This window comes from Mugil cephalus, chromosome 2 (genome assembly GCF_022458985.1).
Source record: "Mugil cephalus isolate CIBA_MC_2020 chromosome 2, CIBA_Mcephalus_1.1, whole genome shotgun sequence".
NCBI classification, from domain to species: domain Eukaryota; kingdom Metazoa; phylum Chordata; class Actinopteri; order Mugiliformes; family Mugilidae; genus Mugil; species Mugil cephalus.
The window spans coordinates 11278163-11304700 of record NC_061771.1 but is presented as its reverse complement, the minus strand read 5'-3'; the positions used below and the strand labels follow the sequence as shown (position 1 = coordinate 11304700).

At 42.2% G+C, this 26538-nt stretch overlaps 1 protein-coding gene, 1 long non-coding RNA gene, 1 other non-coding gene and 1 gene segment (V, D, J or C); 1 reads left to right on the top strand and 3 right to left on the bottom strand.

The window, feature by feature from the left end:
* Positions 1-864: 864 nt before the first annotated feature.
* On the top strand, positions 865-6439 carry LOC125004388. The segment is given in 4 exon segments: positions 865-940; positions 4254-4448; positions 4571-4723; positions 5409-6439. Coding segments are annotated over 4 exon segments (528 nt in total).
* LOC125004389 lies at positions 1346-2196 on the bottom strand. 2 transcript variants are annotated; one of them, XR_007112329.1, is made up of 3 exons: positions 1889-2091; positions 1639-1813; positions 1346-1397 (listed from the first exon to the last, which is right to left on the bottom strand). It is a non-coding gene; the product is annotated as an uncharacterized LOC125004389 (long non-coding RNA). The 2 variants fall into 2 exon arrangements; XR_007112328.1 differs by having other exon boundaries at positions 1346-1813; positions 1889-2196.
* A 935-nt stretch (positions 6440-7374) lies between the features above and the next one.
* trnak-uuu lies at positions 7375-7447 on the bottom strand. The gene has a single exon. It is a non-coding gene; the product is annotated as a tRNA-Lys (tRNA).
* Positions 7448-9956: 2509 nt separating this feature from the next.
* Positions 9957-26420, bottom strand: kdm2aa (lysine (K)-specific demethylase 2Aa). 3 transcript variants are annotated; one of them, XM_047578776.1, is made up of 26 exons: positions 26253-26420; positions 23587-23725; positions 23215-23293; positions 22696-22742; positions 22159-22337; positions 21909-22015; positions 21065-21158; positions 20670-20823; positions 20460-20575; positions 20250-20376; positions 19132-19406; positions 18958-19035; positions 18747-18874; positions 18498-18621; positions 17659-17787; positions 16739-16822; positions 16307-16555; positions 14340-14372; positions 14121-14223; positions 13410-14027; positions 13115-13277; positions 12510-12752; positions 12243-12406; positions 12013-12159; positions 10948-11166; positions 9957-10633 (listed from the first exon to the last, which is right to left on the bottom strand). In XM_047578776.1, the coding sequence occupies exons 1-26, from the start codon at positions 26256-26258 to the stop codon at positions 10452-10454; spliced, it is 3987 nt and encodes a 1328-aa protein (XP_047434732.1). In that variant the 5' UTR covers positions 26259-26420; the 3' UTR covers positions 9957-10451. The 3 variants fall into 3 exon arrangements, with proteins under 3 accessions (XP_047434732.1, XP_047434731.1, XP_047434733.1); XM_047578775.1 differs by lacking the exon at positions 26253-26420 and adding an exon at positions 25253-25932; XM_047578777.1 differs by lacking the exons at positions 16307-16555; positions 26253-26420 and adding an exon at positions 25253-25931.
* Between the last annotated feature and the right edge of the window lie 118 nt (positions 26421-26538).

Here is a 26538-nt window from a genome sequence, read left to right as displayed (position 1 = left end):
AATCCTGGCTGTTTCTGAAAAGTTTTCCCTGTAAAGAAACGGACACATTTAGAAGCAGGAAGTTACTGGACATAAAGTTTCACTTTTTATTGCCTTATTGTGAACTGTGCATGTTCAACAAACTAAAATTTTAATTATATGATGGCACATCTCGCCTGGACTGGTGCAACAACCCCAAGCACAATCATATTAGTATTCCATAAAAATTATATATAATATTACTGTGTGTGTGCTGACCAACAAAGGAGAAAATAGTCCGACATAATGAGCCCAATCTAACCTCAAATGAGAAATGAGGTTACAAAGAAACCATAACATCCGAGAGAAAGGTAGAAAGGTTCTCAATCTTGTGAAACCTTGCCTTCTGTGGTGACAAAGCACAGTGAAAGGGACACTTTCAACCTGATATTACAGGATGTTTTTTGACATATAACTCAACACGTATGTATTTGTGCTTTAACAAGTTTCCTCTGAAGTCTCTTGTTTTTTACAGAGGTGAGACATGTTGTGCTGTTTAGGCCCAGAATTGTTTTTAAGAATACCTGTATAGATTTACTTCTTGCATTCTCGCCACATTCACTGAGTAAAAAAGAGAAAACATCTCACAACAGATAAATTAGATTAGCAAAAGCTTAGGCCACCATGAAATAAAACCCATAAACAGCTTTAGCCAAACTTGGGCTGCTAGTTCACAGTTGGATTCAAGATAACAGCTCCAGCTACCACCAGAGAGGCAGTTTGAACTGGTGATTTAATGTACATCAGTCAAAAGATGAAGAGCCCCAGTCAAAATTCAGAAGTGAGCCTTCAGTGGAAAAAGTGGTTTGGCAGAGAAAAGGAAGTCAGTGTGGTTAGATCGTGTAGTGTCACTGATGTCAAGGGCAAAAAAAACAAAGACGTAAGAAGATGAAGTCTCACTGGATTCCGACGATTCTTGTTGGTAAGTACAGCGCTTGAAACAAAGGAATCCTTATATGTACATGAGGAACATTTTGTTTTAAAAGTTGAAAAATTGGTGAGCGGGGAGAAAGAGGAAAACATTACAAAGACCATAGCTTATTGTGTTCTTCTGGTTCTTTGATTATTTCAAATGTCCAACAGGAACAAGTAAACGAACTACAGAAAGAACTACAGGAACACACTGTGAAATGTGCCACTGAATTAACAAATTGAGGCAATAACAGCAGAGAGTGTCTGAATTAATCTTTCATACAATAACCCACTTGTGACCCCACCCAGGTTACAAAGGGGGGATAATAGAAAGAAACTGTATCAGCCCTAGACACTGACCATCTGAGTGTTGACACAGGTTTTTAAAGGGTTCAAAAAGAGCGGGAGACGTGCGTTCAGTTCAAGGAATATTTATTTTAAAAAAGAAAAGTATACTGGCAACAGACCTGAAAAAAAGGGGAAACTGTCAGGATAGTCCAAATTATTTTTTTCTACAATACTAAAACAGTTAAAACGATGAAAATATAAATAGCAAATGACTTAACATGAAATATAATAGAGGATAAAATGACTACAACAATAGGCAGGGTACTTTCCGCGGGGAGATTCTGAGTATGCTGAGGTTCAATTTCACAAATGTTCAGTACAGTACAGTCAAATATAGAACAGCAATATTCAACCACCTACATCGTAGTTCAGCTTATATAGTCCATAAACACATTTGTCACCAGCCCTGGTGAACTGGTTCAGGCAAAGCAGCAGTCTGGCCTCAAATCTCAGTCAATGTGGGGCTCTGCTGAAAAGCACCACAATAGTTGACAGGCTCCACTCCGGTCTAAACAGGGACGAGCTGAGTCTTTTCCTGAAGAGATGATCATATTATATATTAGTGATGGGTCTACAGTTTAATGAAACCCAAAAGTTCACTAACACATACCTCCAGCGCAGAACTACAGAGCTCAATCTGAGTCACCTCAGGACAGTCACACCACAACTGAATACACAAAAAGCCTCATTAGTTTTCCCATAAGGCAATATAACACATCTTTCCACTTTCAATTGCCCTTGCCCGCATGGACACTGCAACCCTGCCACACAACCAGCCGCACAACCAGGCCTCAGACAAAGAGGCACTAATTGCCCTCACCTGTCCTTATAAAGGCGGGGAGCTACCTCTGGCTCCACCTGACAGGACGGTGCTGAAAGTAAATGACAAAATGACAACCCTCACACACTGAAAGAGCAAACAGTGGACATAAGTTTGGTCCATGGGGGACAATAGAAGGGAGTGACTCTGTGGAGGAAGAAGCTCCACCACAGAAAAATGTCTTGGATTATTCATGTCAAATAAGTGGATTGAACTAGATTCATGTACTGAAAAGATTCAGGAATTAACAAGATTACCAACTGCTTATTAGTCTGCTCTTAATAATCCTTAGAGACAAAGTGGAAAAAGTTTTAAAATAATCTTAAATAGAAAACATTCGGAACCTCTCGGGCTCTTCACAAAACTGATTTAACCTCTTAAGCCTTAATGTGGTGGAAGTTGAAAGTCACCTAAGAAGACACAGCCAGTAAAGTAAATCAGGAATAACTCCAAAACTATAGAGTCTATATGCATGACCCTAGTCTCTATGACTGGGCAGGGCTACATAAATATCAGGGTGCTCCACAGGGCTCGTGGCGCCTTGCTGCATTTGGTAGATTACTATCAACTGCCTGAGATCAAGCAAACGCCCCTTATTCAGTCCAAAGATAGTCAGCCTGTACAGTCGTGTGACATTTCATCATAGTTTTTTATCACCAGATATTAGCTTTAGATTGACTTAGTCATAGAAAACATATTTTTCATCATCATCTTTGTTGACAAAGTCATCACTGTAAACTTAAAATGAAATTGAGATTTTTATCCTCACATAAAATTTCTGAGTCTGATTACAAAACATGACTTATTCCAGCTCCATGGGCCACTGTGCACACAATACAACACATCCATCAAAGTATAAATAAGTATAAATGCAACTCAGGGAAACGAGTCACCAACACGTTACGTAGTTTTCATGTTCAGTACAAGATGTCTGTATTATGTTATTTATAGTACCATCGTAAGTCCAGAAGATCAAGGCAAAAGACCATTTATGAAAATGATGGAAAAGGATTGGATTCTGTCAGGCAAGTTGGTGGTGCATGGTTGATAGAGAACCATGTGGATGGACTGAACAAAATATCGGTAGGCTGAGGCTGGTTAGGTCAGGCTATGTGATGCTTTGAATCAACTGTATCCACAAAGTCAAATGACACAGAGACAGGGTGGAGCGGAGTTAATTGTGTGCACTGTTGCATTCCATTATGACTGTTCTTCATGTGCGTGAGGCTCTTGACTCTTGACTAAAATATGCAAATTACTATCAAACGAACACTGTATGAATAAAACAGGCTGTGTTAATTTATCGGTTTAAAACTGGCCTTTCTGAAAAATTAGCAAAAAAAAAAAAAAAAAAAAAAAAAACACCACAGCACCCGATGAACTGAGATCGATAAAAAACTTTTTTGAAGACGTTTCACTGCCCATCCAGGTAGCTTTTCAGTTCAGACAGACTGGTGCGGAATCAGGGTTTAAATAAGAACATCTGTGAGTGTAGTCAGTCAGAAACTCTTATGAGTATATGATGACCTAGATGACTAGGAATCTTCACAAATAATAAAAGTATCCCTACAGAGGAGCATGGGTGTGGCAGCATCATGCTATGGAGCAGCAGGAGCAGGGAGGCCGGGCAGAAGTGAGGACAGGGTCAATGACAGACTGGTGCGGAGTCAATGTTTAAATAAGAACATCTGTGAGTGTAGTTAGTCAGAAGCTCTTATGAGTATATGGTGACCTAGATGAGTAAGAAACTTCACAAAGTAGATGACTAAAAACCGCCACAAATACTAATAGAATCCCTACAGAGGAGCATGGGTGTGGCAGTATCATGCTATGAGGCAGCAGGAACAGGGAGTCCGGGCAGAACTGAGGACAGAATCAGTGCAGCCAAACACAGAGAGGTCCTTAAAGGAAACCTGAGAATGGGACGGTGGGTGGACGAGGGGTCAGCTTTTGCTTCATATCACTGGTAGAAAAAATCTCAGTCTGGCAATGGATGCATGATGCAAGATTGGTCCCATTAATATAAAGAAACAAGTAAAGCATCACCCACATCTTCTTAAAAATCATACTATTCTTTGTCTGTGGTTGATCAAAAGCTTTATCCCAACTGTGAACATCTCTCGAGTCAGACTGTTCTCCATTTGATTCATTTCAGCATTTGGCACCATGACTGGGCCTTGGATGCTGTTTCTGCCTGCTGCTGAGGTCCAATACGTCCAATTTGGGTCAACTGTCACTCTAAATTGTAACATCTCCTATCTTTACGACACAACGTGGCTCAAGAACAACCCAGACCTCACGCCCACTGAGGTCCTCACCGCCAGCCTCAAACAGGGACAACCAGCTCTAAGTAGGACATGATCTCTAATTCTATGTACACAAGGACAACACAGGTGTTATGTCTGGTTGAATGTGGAAGAGAAGTCGAGTGATTGGACAACATACCTTATGCCCACTGTATGTTTTTTTCAGTTTTTCAGATTGACCCTCGTTTTTCAGTGCGCTTGATGAACCGGTCTCTGGCATTAGTGATCCCTGATATTGAGGAGAAAGACCTGGGTCTGTACTACTGTATTGCCAATGTGAATCAGCGTTTATTAGTTGGGACAGGCACCAAGATACAGGGTAAGTGTTCATACAGACTTTAATTTGTAGTATCTATTGTGATGTTATGTGATGGACACAATCTATTCAACACGTTCACACGCCATTCCCCCTGAAACCATTTTTATTTAACACAATTAAGGCAGTCAAGCCTTGAAAAAAGGCCTAGTCCTTTCTAGGATTTGTCATACTCACTTGCTTTTAGGAATTATAATGCCCTTCCCTTAAAGCGGTTGATTTCTCTGCATGTTTCTTTCCCAACCTTCTCCCATACTCGCCCCCACAATCTCCTTCTACATGAGAGCGGCCATCTGGCTCCAGCACATTCTTCTCTTGCTGTGTGTTTTAAGTCCAGATACATGGATGGCAAAGCTCGCAAACTGCGGCAAACAGCAAAACAACACATTATAAGTTACCATTTTTGGACTGTCACTGCAAATCAACACAGACACGTAATTAATAGCAGGCACGTCCTCCAAAAGCTGAACAAAAGCTTAAGTCAAAGAGGAATATTCCATAAATCTCTACATACCACGTGCTTTTAAGTCCGCCACGCTGAAAGACAAACAGAGGATTTATTTTCTGGAAATATTTGATTACATGAGGCGGCTCCCTGTGACTGTGGATTCATTAAATGCAGATTTTACAATCAGCTTAGGGTTGGTTTATCCTCATTTTTTATTTGGGTCTCTGTGTATGTCCTCAGTTACAGATCCAGATTTCCCCTGGTTTCACGTCCACCACTGGTACTGCGTGGCTGTGAGTTTTGTGTTTCTGATCTTGGTGCTGGCTATTTGCATCACTCACTGGAAGGTTAAGGCGAGGAGAAGCTCCAACACGACCTACTGCTAACACCACCCTCGAGACTGCCTTTGGTGACACGCGAACAACATCTCCAACAGGAGGATATGAAACCAGACTTGTTTTTCTGTGCTTTGCTTCTGTGGAGTGGATGTTTTTATGTCCCCAATTTACTGTCTAATTTTATTTATTGCATTCTTCTGCACTTGTATCAGTATTTCATGAGATGCTGAAGGAAAGCTCATGTACAGAGATGAATATAATATCTCTTGAGGCCGCGGGCACTTCAGACTAGTGGAAGTTATTTTATTCAAATGTCTCTCTCACATAGTTCGTCTTCATCTGCGTCACTCACTACTGTCTTGATTTGTTTTTCACCTCATCCTGTTTCCTTTTCTTTCTTTGTCACTCCCAGGGGGATCACTTCTTTTTATTTTGAATCGCTGTCATATTAAACTGCTTCAAAGAGTCCTGCACGTAGTTAAAACCAGGATAATTGTGACACTATAAATTAGCCTTAATTTGACTAGAAATATTTTGGCGACAATGTATTTCGCCAGTATCTTGATTAAAAAATGCATCGGAATTTATTTTGCTTATTGAAACCATACCGCTAAGACCCGGGGCGGCACTTTACATAGGCGAAATAGGCGGTCGCCTAGAGCGCCATCTGCTGGAGAGGCGCTACCGGGGACCCTTCTCATCGAGGGAAAAAATGAAAATAAAAACATTTAAAAAAAAAAAGAATAATAATTTTCTATGCCTAGTCGCCCTCCTTAATGTGTTCTCTCTTGATATTTATAAAGATATTTATAAATATTAACAAATAAATAAACAATGATGTTCCTAAAATGCGGTGCTGCTAAGTCACATGACGGGTGCGCGCCTCATGGTCAGAGGGATCAGAGCTCAGGTCACGGGCAGGTGATGGTTTTGTTTTTTACGATGAAAAAAGGCCGTTCAAGTCCTCGGGTGCGCAGAACCGAAAGACAAGAAAAGAGGAGAAGAGGAAGCTGCAATATAAAGGTAACATTAGGCGGTGCCACTTTTTTAATTATGCCGTTATGTGTGACGACGTTTTATTTGCGCTAGCTCGGTAGCAAACATTTCTGCTTGCTAGCTACACCGCGTTTAATGTGAAGTGCGCGCTGCATCGGCGCTGTTTACGTATGTGATGACTTTTCACGAGTTTTCTACACAGTTTTCATCTCTGCCTGTAAGTCCGTTCTGATTTAGTATTTTATTTCAGTTTCACCACGTCGTCATTGTGTTTGGTCGAGTTGAAAATTTAAATTTACCATAGTCATAACTAGTAGTAACAACTGTGTGCCTACTGACACAGTTGCTGCTAGTGCTTAATTCTCCTACTGGCTTATCACGTTTGATATTGTGCTGAAATTCAGTAGCCAGGTGATGAAAATGCAAGCTGCAGCAGGTTATTATTTATTGGGCTTAATAATGTAATGTAATACGTTTACTCTGTCTGTCTAGATGCACTCAGAAAATGCACTCTGCTGTCGCATAGAGGAGCTTATCCAAGGCTAGGCAGGTTTCATTTGATGATACCAAAGATTCTCAGACGTCTACAATTTTAGTTGAGTTGAAAGACACGCTGGGAAGAGTTACCTGAAAGTTTGCTACTGTCAAATTGAACTGTTGTGATTGTTCTTTTGGCTGGTGCAATGTAATCGTGTGTGTGTGTCGGAGGAGGAGGAGGAGGGGTGGGTGGTGGAGGAGGTCGGGGTCGGGGTCGGGATGGGGTGGGGTGAGGTTGGGGGGGCAGTGATGGTACCTAGGGCACTAAATTAGGTAGAACCGGGCCTGGCTAGATCTTGATTATAAGAATTGCGTCTGAAAACGCAAAAAACTGACGCCCGAACAGGGACTTGAACCCTGGACCCTCAGATTAAAAGTCTGATGCTCTACCGACTGAGCTATCCGGGCTCTACTGTAATATGAAAGCCTACTGTATATGAAGCAATAACCCGCGAGGTGCTGTCCTTGTGGGTCGGTCCCTTTCCCGTTACTGCCTCCTATGAGATTATTGAGCAAACGTCCCCTGGACGTCCCTATTAGCTCTCCCTGCGCCACTGCGGATGTAATATACTGTTTACCACCACGTGTTTGTGGCGTTAGTAGTCAGACCAGACCGGAAGTCTAAGTCAAAAAAATGGTTTTATAACTTCAACAAACTTTAGCACAACATAATTACTGTAAATGCATGCAGCATGTAAACACGATGCAAACAAGAGGACAGTTCATGATACAGCTGATGCATGCTACATGGGAGATTGATGATGAATCAAAAGAAATGTATACTGAAAGCTTTAATGTTAGGCTTAAGACTTCCTTTCCTATGATGCACTGAGCATCTATCCTCTGCTTGCTTCTCATTCTTTCCTCTCACATTGAGCACATATATCCTCTAATTTCCCTCACTCCCCATGCATTTGTGTGCTTTTGTACAGTATGTCATTAGCTATTTGCCCACCTCTTCATCTCAGGTTTACATGCTACATGTATGAACAGTTCTGTATATGACAAATGTATGCATCAACTTGTTCCTCCTGCTCTTCTTTTTCTTTCTCTACCCTCAATCAGATGTTTCCGTCAATATAGGCTTGGGTCTGCTCCAGGTTTCTTCCTGTTAGCTGTGCTACTTGCTCAAGGGCAGGAGTCGGCAACCCGCGGCTCCGGAGCCGCTAGCGGCTCTTCCGTTCCTCTGCTGCGGCTCTCTGCAGCGAGCAGAGCGGGGCAACGACGCTGAATAAAAGTCGTTCACTTTTTCACGCTAACTGCCTCAGAAAAGCGGCAAATGTTCAGCCAGTAGTGAACAAACAAGAGCTACACAACAACTGAATGACATTGAATGCCACACCACCACTCACACTCATGGTCGTAACCACTGACTGTATATACTAGGTCGTAACATCAAAAAACACTTAACACCCACAGTGCATTGCAGCGCATATACTCTTTGCTATCGAGTATTTAATTCAAATGTATTTTATTTTAGTTCTTTGGTTTTTTAAACATAATTATAATAAATTAGAATTTATGGTAATCTTGTAACATTAAAATGAAATGTGTTTAATTTTTTGTCGCTCGTAATATACGTCACGACTGCCGATGTGCGACACCCGCCGGCAGGTCCAGCCCGCTATTTATTGAACTTTTCCACCGCAGATAGGCCAACCGTGGATAAATCCCTGTTATGTATGCATAAATACAATTTTGTTTTCTCTGTAGCAATTCTTTCATTTCATAAATGCAACACACTATAGTTTTTTTATACCTAGCATAGAAGTAATAAACGATATATGCAGTGTTACGTTCAATCTGCTTTTTTCAAAATGTTCAAAATGTATTCCTGTGCATAAACAACATGTTGCTTTCTGTTGCAGTTCTTTCTTTTTATAAGTGCAACACAATATAGTTTTTATACATAGGCCTAGCATTGAGGTAAAAGCGATATATGCAGTGTTGTCTACATTTTAGATGTCAAAGGGGTTTTATGGCTCCCAGTGTTTTCTTTTCTATGGGAAACGGGTCCAAATGGCTCTTTGAGTGTTGAGTGTTGCCGACCACTGCTCTAGGGGGTTTGGGCTTGGTTCTTTATAAATGTTGTGAAACAAAAGAAGAATAAAGATTCTAATGCTATATAAATAAGATTGGATCGAAACGTTTTTGTACTCTTGTGTGTGTGACATTTTTCAACTCTGTTGATGTTTTGTGAGCTCTTTTGGATCCATGGTTCTTGTCGCAGGCTCAGTCAGGAACGTGTCTTTCAGGTGCAGACAGGTGTGTAGGGCTCCACGCACTTGATGAGAATTTGATTCTGAACATGGGAAAAGATCCAGTTGTAAAGAAGTTTGCAAAGTATTTTATTCAGTTTTCTTCTCTGAAGCGTATCTCTTTGGTTTTCAGTGGCACCTCACAGGCAGTACATTTTCAAAGTAAAAGTAGTTCTTTGTTACATCACAAAAACTTTACACTTTTTATTCCCACTGTACATGCGTCTGCTAATGAAATAAAATCAGGGTGCTACAGTTTGCTATGCTGCGTCTCAGACGCTTAAATATAGCATTTTTCAGAGTCTCATGAGACACATTCCCTTGAAAGACAGAAAACTAATAGTATAATTTTACCAAGAGTTGTTCACACATGAAATAAAATGATTCATTGTGTTTCTTAATCTGGCTGACACGTTTCCACCTTGTTGTCATTGTTTCTTTCATCGAGTCATTTTTCCTTTTTTAACATGAGCTTTTCAACTTTAAACAACAAACTAAAAAAGTTTCATGTTTTGTTTTGTCATGATAGGAAGGGAAACTTCAGTATTTATTATGTATGTGGTTTAATGAAGTTATTGTGTTGTGCATTGTCACACTCCGTGCCTGTTGCTGACAGATGAAGCCGTTTCCGTGGGATACTTAGATGTACACATGAAAACCTCAACAATTCACATTTTATTAAGTATTCAAACTGTTTAATACCACATGTCTTAGTGAAACAAAAAAAAAAAAGAAAATGTGGAATTCACTGTTCAGAAACAAAATACCACGATGTTAATCACAGGTATCCACTGTGTTCAAGTAAACAAGGTTGTTTTTCCCCCAGTATTTTTACTACTTAAAGACACCTTTATACCCCTTTATACAGTAAAGTATGTTCAAAAGATGTAGAAAATGCAAACCTACAAGAAATTACAAAAAAGTCAGTTAACTTGTTGATTTACGATTATGCTCATATTCTGTTAAACTGTCTTGCTGGATGAGAAGAGGTGGGAGTTTCAGTGTTTCTCCTCACTTATCACAAAGGGACATTTCTGTACGTAATACTCATACTTACGGTACCTTAAGGCCGCCGGGACAAGCTGGTTTGAGAATATAAAAATATATACAACAACGACAAAGGTTCTTCCCTCTTAGACAGTACTGTAACTGTGTTAGTCCAGGCGCTGGATGAACTTCTCCTCCATCATACAATAGAGAGCCACATGAGACAAGTCAGAAATGAAGCTGTCGCAGGCTCGTCTGCTAATGCCCCTGCAACCTCTGAGGTCCAACAAAGTCAGAGAAGAGAGACGCTTCAGGTAAGACAGACAGCCGTCTGTTAACTCGCTGCAACCTGGACAAAGACACACACAATGTAAATTAGTTTAATGAGTTTTTAGTTTTTCTTCAGTCATCACAACATCCAGGATTTGGATCAGGTGGCTCATGAAAAAGAAAATGCTCAACTAAGAATCACTAATGATCATCTGTAACCAAAACTGAAACCCTTCTATGACTTCTAAGCGTAAGGAATGGTGGCACGCATCATATAAGAAGCCGTGTCATGAGGTAAACGCGACTGTGAAGACAGACAAACAACCCAGAAACAGGCTGAGTAACAGGCCAGGAGACAGTTCAACTGGAGAGAAGCTGTGCTCAAACACACACCTGCCAGAATGAGCTCAGTGAGGTTGTTGCGAGTGTGAGTCCCTGCTGCCGCCAGCAGTGCGATGGAGGAATCCGTGATGTCCTTGCAGTGAGCCAGGTCCAGCTTTTCCAGCTGGTGCATGTGTCGCTGAATGAGCCTCAGAGTGGAGTCACTGACGTCCAGACCGGACAGACACAGCGTCACCATGTTCTTCAGTCGGCTGCGGGACGACTCCAAACCTAAACATAGTCAGACAATGTTCATCTGAACTGAGCAGATCAGTGAGGGAGGATACAGAGTTTAACTTGAGTTTAACATGTGAGTATGTGGAAGGAAACTTGCACGTGGCCCAAGATCTGAAGTTTAACATTATGAATAAATAATCTCAAATGTTTGCCAAGACCTTCTACACAGATGTCAATTGTTTTCTATGTGTCGTAGTTGTGTGGGTTGGTCCTTAGAATGATCGACAATCTTCAGTTTAAAACAAAGTGGTGGGGGAAAATCTTTTAAAAAAAGTAATTCATTTAGATTCTACATTTGTACATGCAATCTGGGTAGCAAACGGTACGGACATAATTAGGTTGTAATGCAATTAGGTAATTATCCACAAGTAAACTGGTTACTCTGAGTTCTGAATGGACGTGACTGGACATTTACCAGTATCCAAAATAAGTCTGACGTGACCTCTCTGTGGTTTTTATTCAACAGTCTGATGCTTCTTTGGAAAGAAACCAGCTGATCTGTTGTGTGTACATGTTTGACAGTGTGAAACATCACCCTGTTAGAGGCTGCAGATGGAACACACACCTCCTGCCTCCAGGTGGCAGTAAAGACACTCCACTGCTGACTATATTAGACACATTCATCTGTCTAGCTGCCAAATTCAGAATTAAATTTATAATTTTCTCTGGATTTTACTGTGGTTTACATGAGGGTCCCTTTACAAAAAACATTACAGATCTGCTGCGTACACACACACACACACACACTACATTATGCTGCAGCACCTCCCCACTGTGTAGAAGTGTGTAGAATCCTTCCACATAAACATCCAGGTAGAGCTCAGGGAATAACTCACTGACCAGGTACAGTGATGATCTCTTTAATCTGTGCGTCTTTCAGGCCGTCACACCAGCGCAAGTCCAGCAGGCGCAGGTGTGGCAGAGTGGGAGAAACCAGCGCTGACAGACAGGACCAGGACAAACCAGTCACCCTCAGCTCCCTAAGACCTGGACACATGAACACAGGCGGAATGATGAGACGCATACGTAGGCACACTTAGAAATGCGTGCGCGATAGTGTGTGTTTGTACCTGGGAGCCTAGTGAGCAAACAGTTGAGCTGTCTCTTGGCCAGGGGTGTCCAGGACAGATCCAGCGAGGTGGGGTGGCGTTTGATGATGCCTGCCAGGGCTTGGTTGCTGAGCGGGCTGCACCGACTCACATCAATGTGGCTCCACAGACGTTTATCACAGCTCCTGCACAGAACAGAGACAGGGTTGGTTAAAGCACAAGCTGTGGAGCTCTGGAGAAACTTCTACATACAGCACATATTCACGAGTGTAAAACTGCTCAACATACCACTTATACCACGCCCTACACACGGTCATGCAGGCCAGCAGCTCAGCTCTGGTCAAGTATCTGAACACAGACACCCACACCTCCTTTTCCCCTTCTCTCTCATTGCCCACGTCTTTGAAGGACGGCAGATTGAGTAAGGACAGGGGAGACAGACAGGAGGACGCAGGAGCAGCTTCGTCTTCTGAAGATGACGATGAGCGGGTTCTACTGCCTTTGTCCCCGTGGCCACCCCTCAGACGAGGCCTTTGAGATGAACAACAAACAAAACATAAATTGAGTTAAAGACGTCAGAGTCGTTCAGGTTAGATAGAAACTGAACTGTTCTCTGTATAAAGTGTTCTAGTCAATCATCACCAAACCAAACGCAGAGCTGCCAGGTCTATTATACATCCGTAAGGTTTGTTTTCAGTGTGAACACATGTTACCCACAGGCCGATCAAATGCATACGCTCTTGTTTTGATTTGATTATCATGACCAATCACAATTCAGTTTGCAAGCATGTAGTATTACAGGTGTGTCAGAACTTTTTCTCGACTTTCCTGTGAAGACGAACTGGACCCAGGTCAAATGCAGCACTGTAATAATGTTGTATGAATGACTCTACCTGCCAGGTCCTCTGGGGGAAATGCTGTCGGATGTGGAGTCGTGTTTGAGCCGTGAAGGTTTGGACAGAGCCGTCTTTCTCTGGATGAAGCCCTGCTGAACTCCTCCGCTGACTGAAGCGCTCCTCTGACCCATGGCTGCTTCCAGCTTTGGAACGATGGAGCCTGAACAGCAAACAGTCTCTGTTAGAGATGAAGTTATTTCTGCTTGCTTCACAGATTATGAGAACGTACAGAACAAATATTGAGTATGAATTGAACCTGGACACACAGTGAGTGTTTGGTGTGAAGTCTTACCGGACTGTCTCTTGGTCTTGTGGGGGCTCTGCAGAGTGACCGTCAGGTAGGAGCCACTCAGCAGGTCGTCATTCAGATCAGACACCAGAAGCACCGGAGGTTCTGGGTCTGAATCCCAGTGCCCTTCGTCCTGGACGTCTTCATCCTCTTCGTCTTCCAGAGTGTCCATCTCCTCCTCCTCAGGGTCGAACTCCTGCCCCTCGCTGTCTTCATCATCATCATCCTCTTCATCATCAGTCCTGTGTCTCCTCCTGCGCCGTCGATGCTGTCGCTCCCTGTCTCCGTCTTCACTGTCCTCCTCTTCCTCCTCCTCCTCCTCCTCTTCCTCGTCCTCGTCGTCGTCGTCGTCGTCATCGTCGTCCGAATCCTCAAACTCGTCCCCCCTCCGCTGCATGCTGGAGCCGCCCCGCAGCCTCACGCCTCGTCCCCTGCGCCCAGCCTCCCTTATGCCCATCCCTCGCTTCAGTTTGAGGACGGAGGAGCTTTGAGACACAAGAGCTCCTCTGTTTCCTCTGTGAGCCGAGCCTCCTCTCAGCAGGCCTCTCCTGTTGGCACCGAACGCCTTCCTGGAGGAGTGGCTCCCCGCTCGGGCATGAAGCATCTTTCTTCGATGAGATGCTGCAGAGATGCACGAATGAATGGGAGAGACGAGCAGGTAAAAATAAAGTAATCACAAATTCTGATTTTGTTTAACTTTTAACCAAGACAAACCATCATCGTCATCACTGGCAGAGTCGTCCCCATCACGGCTGTGTCGCTGTCGTCTGTAAATCTTAGCTATACGCGCGTCTAGCAGGGAAGAGGATTTTCTTTTCTGGACGTGGGGAGGAAGGAAGAGAAGGCTGAATAGTCATAAAAACATAAAACTATGGACAAGTGCTTTCAAGAGCAAACTGAAAATCCTAAAGCAAAGGCGTGATAAAGACTTACCACTGGAAGGCCGTCCCCTCTGTCGCCTTTTGACTGTTTCGGAAAGAGAAGAAAAAATATTAACAAAAATAACCCCGGGTCTCTGAGATTCTTCCTCCGACAGGTTTTGCTTTGCATGAATAAATATTTGGTCATTTACACATCTGCAAACAACTGGAATGGAAAAGCCTCATGAAGCGTCAAACTGGACCCCACTCAAAGCCATGATAAACAATAAGAACTGCATTAACAGTATATGGAGTTAAACACAGTGTGACAAACAAGGTGAAGGCAAATGATGTCATGAAGTCATGTCTTCTGTCCTTCACTGACACTTAAGATTTAAATAAATAAATAAATAAATAAATATACAATCTTATAAAGAGAATTTATGAAGCACGCATTAGTTTGTTCAAATATAAAACACTAGATGGTAAGTATTGACACATGATACTATACTATACTATACTTCACTATACTATACTATACTAGTCAATATGGTTAGTCAAAAAGTCACTTTTTTTCTAAGAGCTCTGAAATACAACCAGACAATAATTGTGAAAGAACATTAATTGTCTTTAGATTACTACATACTTTCACCTATTAACATTTTAATTATATTTTCACCAATTTTTCTTTTCTTGTAAAGGGCTTCTGGTTTTGTGAGGCAGTCTTGCGTGTACTGAGGCCAACAGATGTCCAATGTTTAGATGTGCTATGTTGAGAGACTCGTAGTAAAACCTGCAATTTGCACCTTTTAAAATAGATCACACATTTGCTGATTCGCAGCCAATGGCATGAGGTATATTCCCCTCATGCCATTGGCTGCAACACGAGCCCAAAAGCCTGATTAATTCACCCACTGAAAAGTAGGAGAGGTGTTCTTTCAAGAAACATCCTGCACTCCTTTCTTCCTGAACATGCATTTCCTCATTTAAACCCAACAAGTTATATTTCTTATTATTATTACATCCACAAGATTTGTTTGCAAAACACAAAAGGCTTATTTGGAAGGTCGTTTGCAAACCCGGAAATCATAACATGTGCATGTGTTGAAGAATTTACCACCACTGAAGAATATGCAAAATATTTCTTAAGGTCGTAATCCGATGAGCGGTCCTCAGAAAGTTTTCTACTCGTCAACACGTCAGCTTCCTTCCAGTCTTTGGAATCACAAAAAACTCAAGCCCGCTGACCCATTGCCTGCCCATATTTCTGAAGTTTGAAACTGTGCACGTTCCATTTATAAATCTACTCACCAAAAACAGAAAAGGTTCACATTCGGTTCAGGCTTTTTTACACAGCCACATTTAATTTGATTCATGTCAATAAAGCTTGCTCACAGTGAATCAGACTGAGAGGAAGGTGAGGACAGAGAAGAAAGGGAAGGAGAAATCGAGGTGTTTGTGGGTGAGGTGGAGGTTAGAAAACGTGGGGTTTTTTGGGTGGTTCAAAAACAAAAGAAAATACAGTGGATAACAACATTCTGCTGCTGTCATTAAAAGGATATGGAGCATGGTGATTGTTTCATTTCTGGACACAATTCACAGGTGGTGAACACGAGACAGTGAAGTGTCTGATAGAGATTAAACACACAAAACTGTATCACACTAAAAAAAAAACAACTACTACTAATCTGGCTTGTCATCTGCACCATGTAGAAAAACCTCAAGGCCTCAGCACGTTCCCTGGGGAAACCGCTTCCACTATAAGAGCACTTTACTCATACCTTGTCATAGCTGTTTGTGATTAGCCATGAAAACTAAATTATTCAGAATGTATGGAGAAGCAAAAACAGAACAGAATTTAATCTTATCGAAAGGCAGCGTAAAAAAAAAAAAAAAAAAAAAAAAAAGCAGTGACACAACTCTCAAACAAATGAAATGATTCTCTGTAGCTTTCCACAGTTCAGAAAAAAAAGGGGAAAAAAGTGATGGGGTGCACGCGACAGACGGAAGGATGTACGCAGAGTAGCCGGCACCTCTCACCAGTCTCGAGCTGATTGGCTGAGAAGGCAGAGGGGCCGCCACCAACAGAAGTGAAGCGGAGGAGGAGGAAGAGCAGGATGGAAGAGGAGAAGGGAAGAAACCACAGTGGACAACCTCCCCATCCTGCTGGGAGCCCACAGGACCCCCTATGGTAGCAGAGGGCCCGGGACCCAGCCTGAGGACCAGGGGGCCGTGGGGGCGGATGTGCTGTCGGTGGCCTGCAGCCAACGATTCATCACTACCTGATGACTGACGGATTCAAATTAAAGTCAAAGAAAACGGAAAGTAAAGCAACCAGAGTACAAAAGGAAAAGGGTAAATCATGAAAAACAAAAAGAAGACACACAATACCCATTAGCTTTGAAACACTAGCCAAGTGTGTGTGAACACGGGGTTAATAGACTGTTGACTGTTGGATAAGATGTTGTTTACCTCTGGATCAGTGATCCCCTGGACACACTTTGGACACTCCCAACAGCTGGGCAGGTCTTTATTCACCACTCCTTCCCCTTGGACCTGCAGAGGAAGATGCAGAAAATTAGGACTGTCATTATTAATACAATCTTAAAGAAAATAATAAAGGAAAAAGAAAAACACGGTGTACAAAAAAAAAAAAAACAGAATGCAACGATTACAAATTACGTTTACGTAAAAACTGCTAAAAACTTTAATTAAATTTGGCTTCAACAGTAAAGCCACTAAGCTATTCTCTGTGCATCATTTTCACTGTCCTCCTTATTTCTTTCTGACTCATGTTCTGTATTCAGCAAGTGAAATACTTGTTCCATCAGACGACTGCAGAATATCTGTCTTCTCTACCTGAAGACACTCGTGCAGTGCGTTCACATTATATTTTGGAGAACTGGTCATGTATAGTGTCAAGAGCTGAATTCATCTGGGTACATTTCTCTTTGGTCATGTACTCAATAAATATCCATTAGTGTTGGAAACACTCCTCACTGTAGTTTACAAACTGTCTGGTCTGGATCATGGGCGGTTACCAGCCAGACTTCAAGTGTCCTTGGTTACAGTTATTCATGGGCAGCTTGTTCTTAGTTCTAGTTAAACTATTCCAACACTGCCCGTACTCAGGGCTGAGTTAAATGTAAACAGTGGATCCCAGCAACACGAGTCACTTAGAATGAACTCCAAGCTAGTAACTGATATAGTGTAGGTAGGTAGGTGTGTAGGCACGTATGTAGGCATTTTATTTATACCGTGGGATAAATAAAGTCCACATGTTTAGACTTAAGTTAACAGATGTAGCTTTGGCCACTGCAGAACAGGGAGCTATATATTTAGGAGCTACATACTGGCATGGTGCGATATACTCAGGTTAGTATATGCTGTACCGTGAGGCAGGCAGGATGGACTATCTGTGCACAGTTGGAGCACTCCATCAGAGTGAGGGACAGTTCCCCAGTTTCCTCTTGGTTGGGCTCCTTGCAGATCTCACACACTGCAGACAGAGGAAGGCCCGGCTGCACGAGAGAGAAAGTCGCACAGTGGCAATGTTAGAGAATATATAAAGAAAATTATGATGAGTGATTCAAAATATTCTGATATCTGCTGTAGTCTTCTGAAAACGCTGCAAAGTGCAGAGAAACTAGACTGGAAATCAGTTTCGTTTGAGCTCAGTCAGGTTTATTTACATATGGACACCTGGCAGCAAAATGGGGAAAGTGTGGAGTTCTCCTCCAAGAACAGTGAGTTTTCAATGTCACTAGTGGATAACGTGTAATGTAAACACTGTTGCTTGTGAACTCAACAAAGAAAATTAGTCGGATGTTTCTAGTGTCTATCAGGGAGTTTAAAATAACAGTGCAAACACACCAGGTGTTAAACAAGTAACACTAAAGTAAAGTCACTTGGACTTAACATTTAATGAGAAATCACTTTAAGATATGTCAAATGTTTATGGATAGGACAATGAGAAACTTCAATGGGAAATAGTCATTTAATGTGCATTAAAGACTTGATTGTTTATGTCCTTCAGGGTTCCCATTATCCATGAATGCACCACTGAGAGAGAACAAGTTATTACACCAGTGGCTGCGACACAAAGTTCATTTGTTATGTCTATAAACAACAGGAACAACAAAACAAGCAGGAACGGCCGTGACCGGTTTCGTCTGACCAGAGAATATTGACTCAATAACAACTGGTCAACTTTAATAAGTGTGTTACTCACAGAGAGACACTGCCGTAGCACACAGGTCTGCTTGAGCTTCCCTGGGCCTCCAAACTTTTTCATGTCTCTGCAGAAGTTACAGTCTCCACACTCTGGTCTCATACAGGCTTCACAGCGCTTACATCTGGAGAGGAGAACACGGATTCACTGAGCCGAACATGACTGAAAGTGACCAAACCAGCACTCAACACCATCTTTGCTAAATCGCTCTCTTTCTCCATCATTTATCTTTTGTGCACACGTTGTTACCTGACCCTGCGCCGCCTCAGCACAGACATGGAAGAAGCTGGTTTCTGAGGCCGCGGGATGATCGGAGTGGAGGCCAGTTTAGGACGAGGAGGTGGAGGTGGAGGAGGAGGAGGCTGGTACCATGACGGCTGGCGGAGGGGGGGAGAAAAGTTAAACACAAGCACAACATGATTTCTGGTGTAATATTTGACTAACAGTGAAGATTGCTCACCCTCTTCGGCCACTTAACGATGGGTTTTCCCACATAGGACAGTTTGGGACTGTCATTGGCATGTTCCTTTAGCAGCGCCTGCAGGAGAACGGAACAAATGTTGACACAACTGCATGAAAGATCAAGAAAAGAGCTTTATTATACCAAAGAGGTGAACCATACAAATGAGTGTACCTTGATGTGTGTAATGAGTGCTGGTGCGTTGTGTATCCCTGCTGGAACACACTTTTTGTTGGAGGGCAGAGACTCCAGTTTACCCAGCAGGTTCCACAGCCCCTCCAGCTCAAACGGAGTCATGTGGACTTTAAGGTCCTTGTCAGACTGTTGCCCTAAATCTTCTTCATCACTACCACTGCCATCCTCGTCTTCCTCATCCTCCTCCTCCTCCTCGTCCTCCTCCTCTTTGACGTGCTCACTGGCCAGTCCCAGGCCAGCGGGTTTCTTCAGACCTTAAAGATGGAAAGATGAGACATTTATTTGCAAATAAACCACAGACAATGGGCTGAACGGTGGGTGTATTCATCCCAAAATTGTTTGGGTGCGACTCCTATCAGGTGCTAACGCTACAGTATCATGAATCAGTTACACTCAACATAAGCACCAAGAAACCACTTGGTTCGTCCAGTGACAATCAATGAAAATTAATCAACAAAATGGGTTTGTTACTTTGTGCAACACTAAAGCTGAAATTGAACTGATTACTCACATTTATTTGACTCATTTTAAAGTGCAGTATGCAGGTTAATCAGGTTTTGGATCATCACATCTGACATTTAAGTTGTAGTAAGGAACCGTTGGGAACACTGTGGATCTGCCACACCCTCAATTATGCCTGTCAGAGGCTGCTACTGATATGCCTAGAAGGCTACGCTCACCTCATTTCCTCCTCCTCCGCACATTTTTGGATTAGTTAGGATTCTGCTGACTTTCTCCATCTATTGTCAGTGTTGCATGTGAAGACGTGCCTGTGTGTGTGTGGGTTGTGATGAAGACGTGGGAAGCATATATCCACTCTACTGAAATATGCTGTAGTTACATTGACGCCTAAGCGTCAGTAATTGCGTGGGAGACTAATTCAGACACTTCTACCGAAAACTCCCTCTAGTACTTGACTCATGAATGGGCCTAATAAACTGGAAATCAAACCTGAAGCTATCAAAAAGCTAATTTTTCAGAAATCCTTTAGGCTGGTGTAGAGACATGAAAAGTCTCCATTGTTCCAGTTATCAATAACGAATTATTGATAACTGATCATTGTTATTTAACAGAGACATCAGAGCTTGTGTACATACCAATGCCCAGGGAGTGTTTCTGAAACTCTGGCGTCAGGTAGGAGGTCTTGGTGAGACTGAAGACGTAGCGCTCCAGCACATACCAGCACATCTCATAGTAGAAGGGGTAACGAAACTTCACCGGCACCTGCAGTAAAGGAGAAAGGTGTTTTCTAGGAAACCATCCCCTGCTGTTATTTAGAGCTCTCAGGAGAGTGTGTCTGCACCTACCCGCGTTCTGTCTTCTATGTTAGAGATATTGAGTTGCATGGGGATGTTGAAGCTGTGCAGGAAGTTTCCTCCAAACACCATAGAGTCCACAGGGGTGTACACAGCGTGAATCCAACCTGATGTGTTTTTTTTTTTTTTTAAAGCACACAGTTTAATACTGTCCTTCTGTCACATGATTAACATTCAGCGTACGGTGAGTTCAATGCACACCTGAGGGTATGAAGAAGGTGCAGCCCTGCCTCAGTTCAATCCTTTGGCAGTCGGATGTTCTGTCTCCCAGGAAAAGATCTCCCTGTTTTCCTGACAGCACCCACTCCTCATAGAGCTGCAGGTTCTGGGAGGTTGGAGGGATCAGCCAGAACACCTGCAAACACACACATAGAGTTCAAAACGAACCCCAATGTCTGTAGTTGGCTGTGACGCGATCGCTCAGATTCTGGGCTGTAGTCTTTCTTATCAATTACCAAAATTTAACACATAAAAACAGAGTTTATGTGATGAATGGACTTGTGTTTATATAGTACTTTTTTACCTATTGTTACTTCCTCTAATAGGCAGTAACAGAAAAGACATCTCTAAAAACGACAAACTCCTTCATTCCTCACCTTGGTCCCTCTCAGAATGTGGTACCAAACCGAAGTCCCTCCAAAGTCAATGTGAAAGTCTGTGTAACAGCCCTCAACGCTCATCAGACAGTACCTGCAAAGACAAAACTTATTCAGCAACAACATAAAATCCAGTAGACGTGTAAACTAAACCAAACTAACAAGATAAAATTCTTTATTACGATACCAAAAATGAATAAATGAATGAAAAGGCAACTTTGTTGGAATGTGTTGCTGTGTTTGCTGAAAAGACCATGACACCTGAGACACTTGGTCTTGTCAACAGGTTTATCCTGCAGAGGGCAGTAATACAACAGATATCTCTGGAGCGTCCATGTCCTTCCCTGTCTACTGTGTTTCCTCTAACGTTAGTTAACTGATCATCTGAAATTGAGTGTAGGAGCATGAGAGTGTGAATGGTGACCCTCTACAGAACGATACATGCGTAATACAGCAGGATAATACAGCTATATTTCCCATTACAATCTGCACTCAAGTCACTGAAGTTAAATCACACTCAACACTACGTACCCTAATTAATGACACAATATAGTTTAAAAAGAAAAAAATTACACTGAATAAATGTGAACTTCTGTGATGAATAGAATCGAACGTAAAAGTTTGAAACGGGTTCTTCATACTTAGATATTATCAAAGCAGTGTTTAAATACAAGTTTATCAGTAAAAGTTCTGTTTATTATTCAGCGTATTACCAAAGGATTAATCAACCACTCAAAAAACAGTGGACAGATTAATCAAAAAAAGTACTTATAGATGAATCGTTTGTTGCAGCCCTACTAACCTTACGGCAGTCTAATACAGTCAATCTCAGTGAGGGACTTACTTCTGTACTTTGGGGTACTGCATGTCATTGATGGAATTGGTTGAATCTCTCTGTCTCTCCTTCAAATGACGAGGCCACATGTTGTCCACCCAGTCTATGAGGTCTACCTGCACACGAACACAGAAGAAGGGGGCATTAAGACAGACGGTGAGAGAAAGAACTGCCCCCAGCTCAAAGGTTTTCTATTTCAAATTAGTGTAAAAGTTTAAAACATTTTTACACACTGAAACATATTCATGTCTGTACGTACGGTGGTAGGTCTCTTGACCAGGTTCTCCAGTTTGGTGTGGCTGAACTCCAGGCTGATAACATTATAGATCTTGTCTCTCTGAGACGGAGGGGTCTCATAGTAACGTGTCCACTGGGCCATGGACATCTCTGTCCCCTTCTGAGTGCTCACATCCATCACGTCTATCATGCGTCTACTACCTGAAAGTGGGGTTTTTACATTAGCGACAGAGTGACGTAAAAGATCACATTTACAGATGTTTGAACGCCGTCAGTATTTAAATTACATTTTGTAAAATAAATGATGTAAAACACACTTTGTTTAAAATGAAAAAGGTGGATATATTATAAGTTCTACTGGAATTAAGTGGTTTAGTCTAATTACTGCTTCAGGCATGACTCCAATTTGAGGAAAAAAATAAAAAGTAAAATAAGAGTTTAACAACCAGTGACTTATTGAGTTTTGAGATGAACTGACTGCAGTTTGATAGAAATAAATTGGAAACATTTTTCAAAATGATATAATAATTAATACAGACTATAGAATCTGAAGTCTTACCGACAAACATCTTGACTTCATTGACACTGATGTCAGGATCTGGCATCCTACAGAAAAAGAGGTTAATCATTACAAGGCTGACGTTTTTGTGTTACATCATAAAAAACAGTCACATTTACATCTTTTTTTGCCCAACTCAAATAATTTGCAGTGAAGATTTTGAAGGAATTAACAAAAGTGTTTTGAGTGTTCATGTCATGGTGAAGTTGACCTCGGACCTTTTGGATATGCATTGCCTTCACTTCCTGGTTTAGCCTTTTAGAAAATTGTACAATTGTGAAAGCTTTTCACAAGTAGCATAGAGGTCTTTGGTCAAAAGTAGATTTTAGATCAGTTTATCCTTCCCATTTGGACACTTGTAGAAAAACTGGCACTTGTAGAAATGCCTTCAAGGTGTTCCTGAGATTCTGGATTTACAGGACAGCTGTTGATAGTGTGTAGGCACAAATGAATGACCTAGTAAAGTACATGTAGATGAGGGGAAGAAAGGAAGAAGCGTAACATGAAGAGACAGCCTACTTCATCCCAAGTCCATCAGGCTTCTCAAAAAGGAGTGGGTCCCTCAGGCCACCTCTCTGGACGAACTCATAGGAAAAGTCTGAGGAATACAGAAATACAAACAGGAAAAGTCTTATTATCCCTTTCTAACATGAACTGCATGGCAGCGTCATTTATGGCTGAACATTTCTCTCTCATATCTTAAACAGATGATGTACGGTTACACCCAACATGAACATGCATCGCCACATACTTCTTGGGTAATTGTTTGCGATCAGATTACAGTTCTGTATATACAATGATCACGTAGCCAACAGGATTTGAGGGGCAGTGGAACATTGTGCGAAGAGCTGCTCAGAGTCAGACAGCTTTAGGTTCACAGTGACTGCCTACCTTTTCCCTCCATGCGAATAATCCGGTCAGAGCTGAACCTCTTGCTGCTGACTTTCTCCTCCAAGTCAAACATTCTCCTTCCATCAATCTCCTCATCTGAAATACCGTCATCGTGGTAACGTCGCCGGGTGCCAGACCGCTGGGGAGGGGGACAGAGGAGTGAACAGGTGAATACAAATATGAAGAGTGAGCACACAACAGGTGAAACACCAGGTGGATCATGATGCATGGCTCAGGGCTGAGCCATCAACCCCCTTGGCCTCCATGATCTCGTACACCTTTTTACTGGTGTCTTGATATTGTTGGGGCAACACATGTTCTAAACCAGATGTAAGGATCAGACCATTTTAATATAGAGTCACCCTTTTTTCAAATGTAAATGAACAAACAAACATTAACTAACTACCCAAAATGTAACTGATATATACAGGAATAACCAACTCTGGGGGAGGTTGCTTGGGCCTGGTCTGTAGCTCAATTCAACGCATATGTTTTTTGTAAACAGTCAGTAACAACCTATTGTTTACAGATGGATTTTCCCAAACAAACGATTGAAACAAAACATAGTAATACATCCCAACATTCTTTGTAAATCCAAACACACTGGGTGTTATTCGCAGAAAACATCTCGCTCTTTCTAGTTTTCATTTCTGCAGCAATAGTGAACAACAACCGTGAGAGCGCTGCCAAAGACCTGGATCTTAAACCCTGCAGGTCCTGTGGACCCGCTCCAGTGACGCAACAGTTTCTTCCCATCTACAACTGGACACGTGAATAATCACACACAGTAGTAGACGCTTATCCAGCTTCATAAGTCATTACACATTACATTAATCATTACATGTATCTTTATAATAAGCAAAATACTTATGAAGATTGCGTTAATAAAATGATAATAAGCAGAAAAGCAACTTGTGTTTTAGCCAATTTCCACTCACCAGCAGCAAATGTCAACAACTCCAGAACTCATAAAGCTTTGAACACCAGCTGTGTATGGTCCACAGGCGTCAAACTTACGGCCCATGGGCCAAAGTGGTCTGGCAGAGGGTCTGATCTGGCCCGTAGGAGGAATTTGCAAAGCTTTTTTCAACTGCTATTAATACAGTTGCTCAACTGCTGCAGTCCCTGTTAACTGCTTTAGTCAGAGAAGGGGACAGAACACAACACTGAGACCCAAGACTAAACAGCAGACAGCAATGTGCCCAAATTGCACTTATTTTTCTTAAGAAATCTGTACTAAAACAAATGGAAAAAATCTGGACTTGTCATTACTTATAGGTTATTATGTTGTTAAGTTACTGGTCTGGCCCACTTGAGATCAAACTGGACTGTATGTGACAAAATGAGTTTGGTCCATCACTTCATAGGGTCCAGGGAACAATTCTGTTGTTATTTGCGCTTCTTGCAGTGTGTTTGTGTGTTCGCTGCTGCTGAGATTATCCTCAGTGCACCTGTCGTGTAATTGTTTTCTTAACTTGTTTGAGTTTTGTCTGTCCGCAATACTTCAGGTTGCAGTGGGTGGAGCTCTCTCGGCCACCGTACACCAGCCACAGTTTTAAAGCGCACTTGGGGGCGAAAACGCGCCCATCATATTATTACACACATGTGTAAAAGCTGCTTATAGTGTGACAATGAAAGGACCTAGCCACCCTCCACTGAGACTTACCAGCCTTTTGCTGCACCGAGGTTTGGCATCATCCATTGTCGCCGCAAAGAGTGAGATGTGTCCCACCGAGTTAACCAAACCACCATTCAACGACGCAGAGTTTATACGAACACTCACGAGAAATGTTCACTTCAAATAACGCAGTAACGCATGTCCTCACTGGATAGTGAACAGTGGGCTGGAAGCAGTATTTTCAGCTCTAGCTCTGAGGTTTGCGCGAGTTGTAACAAAGTAGTGACCAACTCTTAACACGCGCCTACCGATAACGGGTCCGTGTTTACATCTTCCACTAACAGACTTCACGCAAGTTTGGTCTAAAAAGCGACGAGTGGGCATGAAAAGGCGAATATGGAGAATACTGCTTTAAAACAGGCTACTACTTCAGTGTGGTGAACTGAAAAGAAACGGTACAATTATTAATGACATAAAACCTTAAAGAGGGTCTCAATACTCGAACTGGGTCCCTTGTCTTCATCAACTAAAGTCGTGCACAGATAATGCTAGCGTTTGGGACGGCGTCCTGTTATATGCAAGTTAAAGAAAAACATGCACTCAAGTCGTATTTTAATCATTCTAAAAAAAATTACGTGAAAACTGTTTGTTACTGTGGTTATTACTCGCCTAGTATAAAGTTAATACCGTCTACGAACAGCCGCCATTTTCCACCCCGTCACAAAACATCACTACGTCCCGCCCACAAACCTAATTTGAACCAATCACTGGCAAGAGGGCCGCTCATGTGACATTTTAGTTTACTGTGATTGGACAAGAATAACCAATACGTATAAAGGAGTTGGCAAGCCACCAAAATCATCACAAATCGAAAAGCATTGCATATGTGGTGTTTGTCAGTGGATAATCACATAGATATTGAAGAGAAGGAGTCAATCATCTAATGAATATGGGCGAACCAAAGCAACGCCCAATTTCCCAGTACAATTAGTCATCACGCTGAAATAACCACGATCTCCTCAAATACGATGCGTCTCACAATGCTTACCCCCATAGGCGCACAGAGTCCTCCACTTACAAACGACTGCAGTATTACCGGATGTCTTCTGTGCCCTGTTTCCTCTCCAAGAGACTCACATCGCAGGGACACGCTTTGTATCCTTCATTTCAACGGGGAAGTGTCTGCTGCCCCATCAATGGAAGAGCACATTGAACAAGCTCGTGCCGGTTGGCTGGAAAGTGTTGCATGGGCCGCGTGATTGGAGGCAGGGACCTGTCCTTCAAACACGCACTGCCCGAATACGGCGAGCGAGAGGAACAAGCGAAGCTGCGAT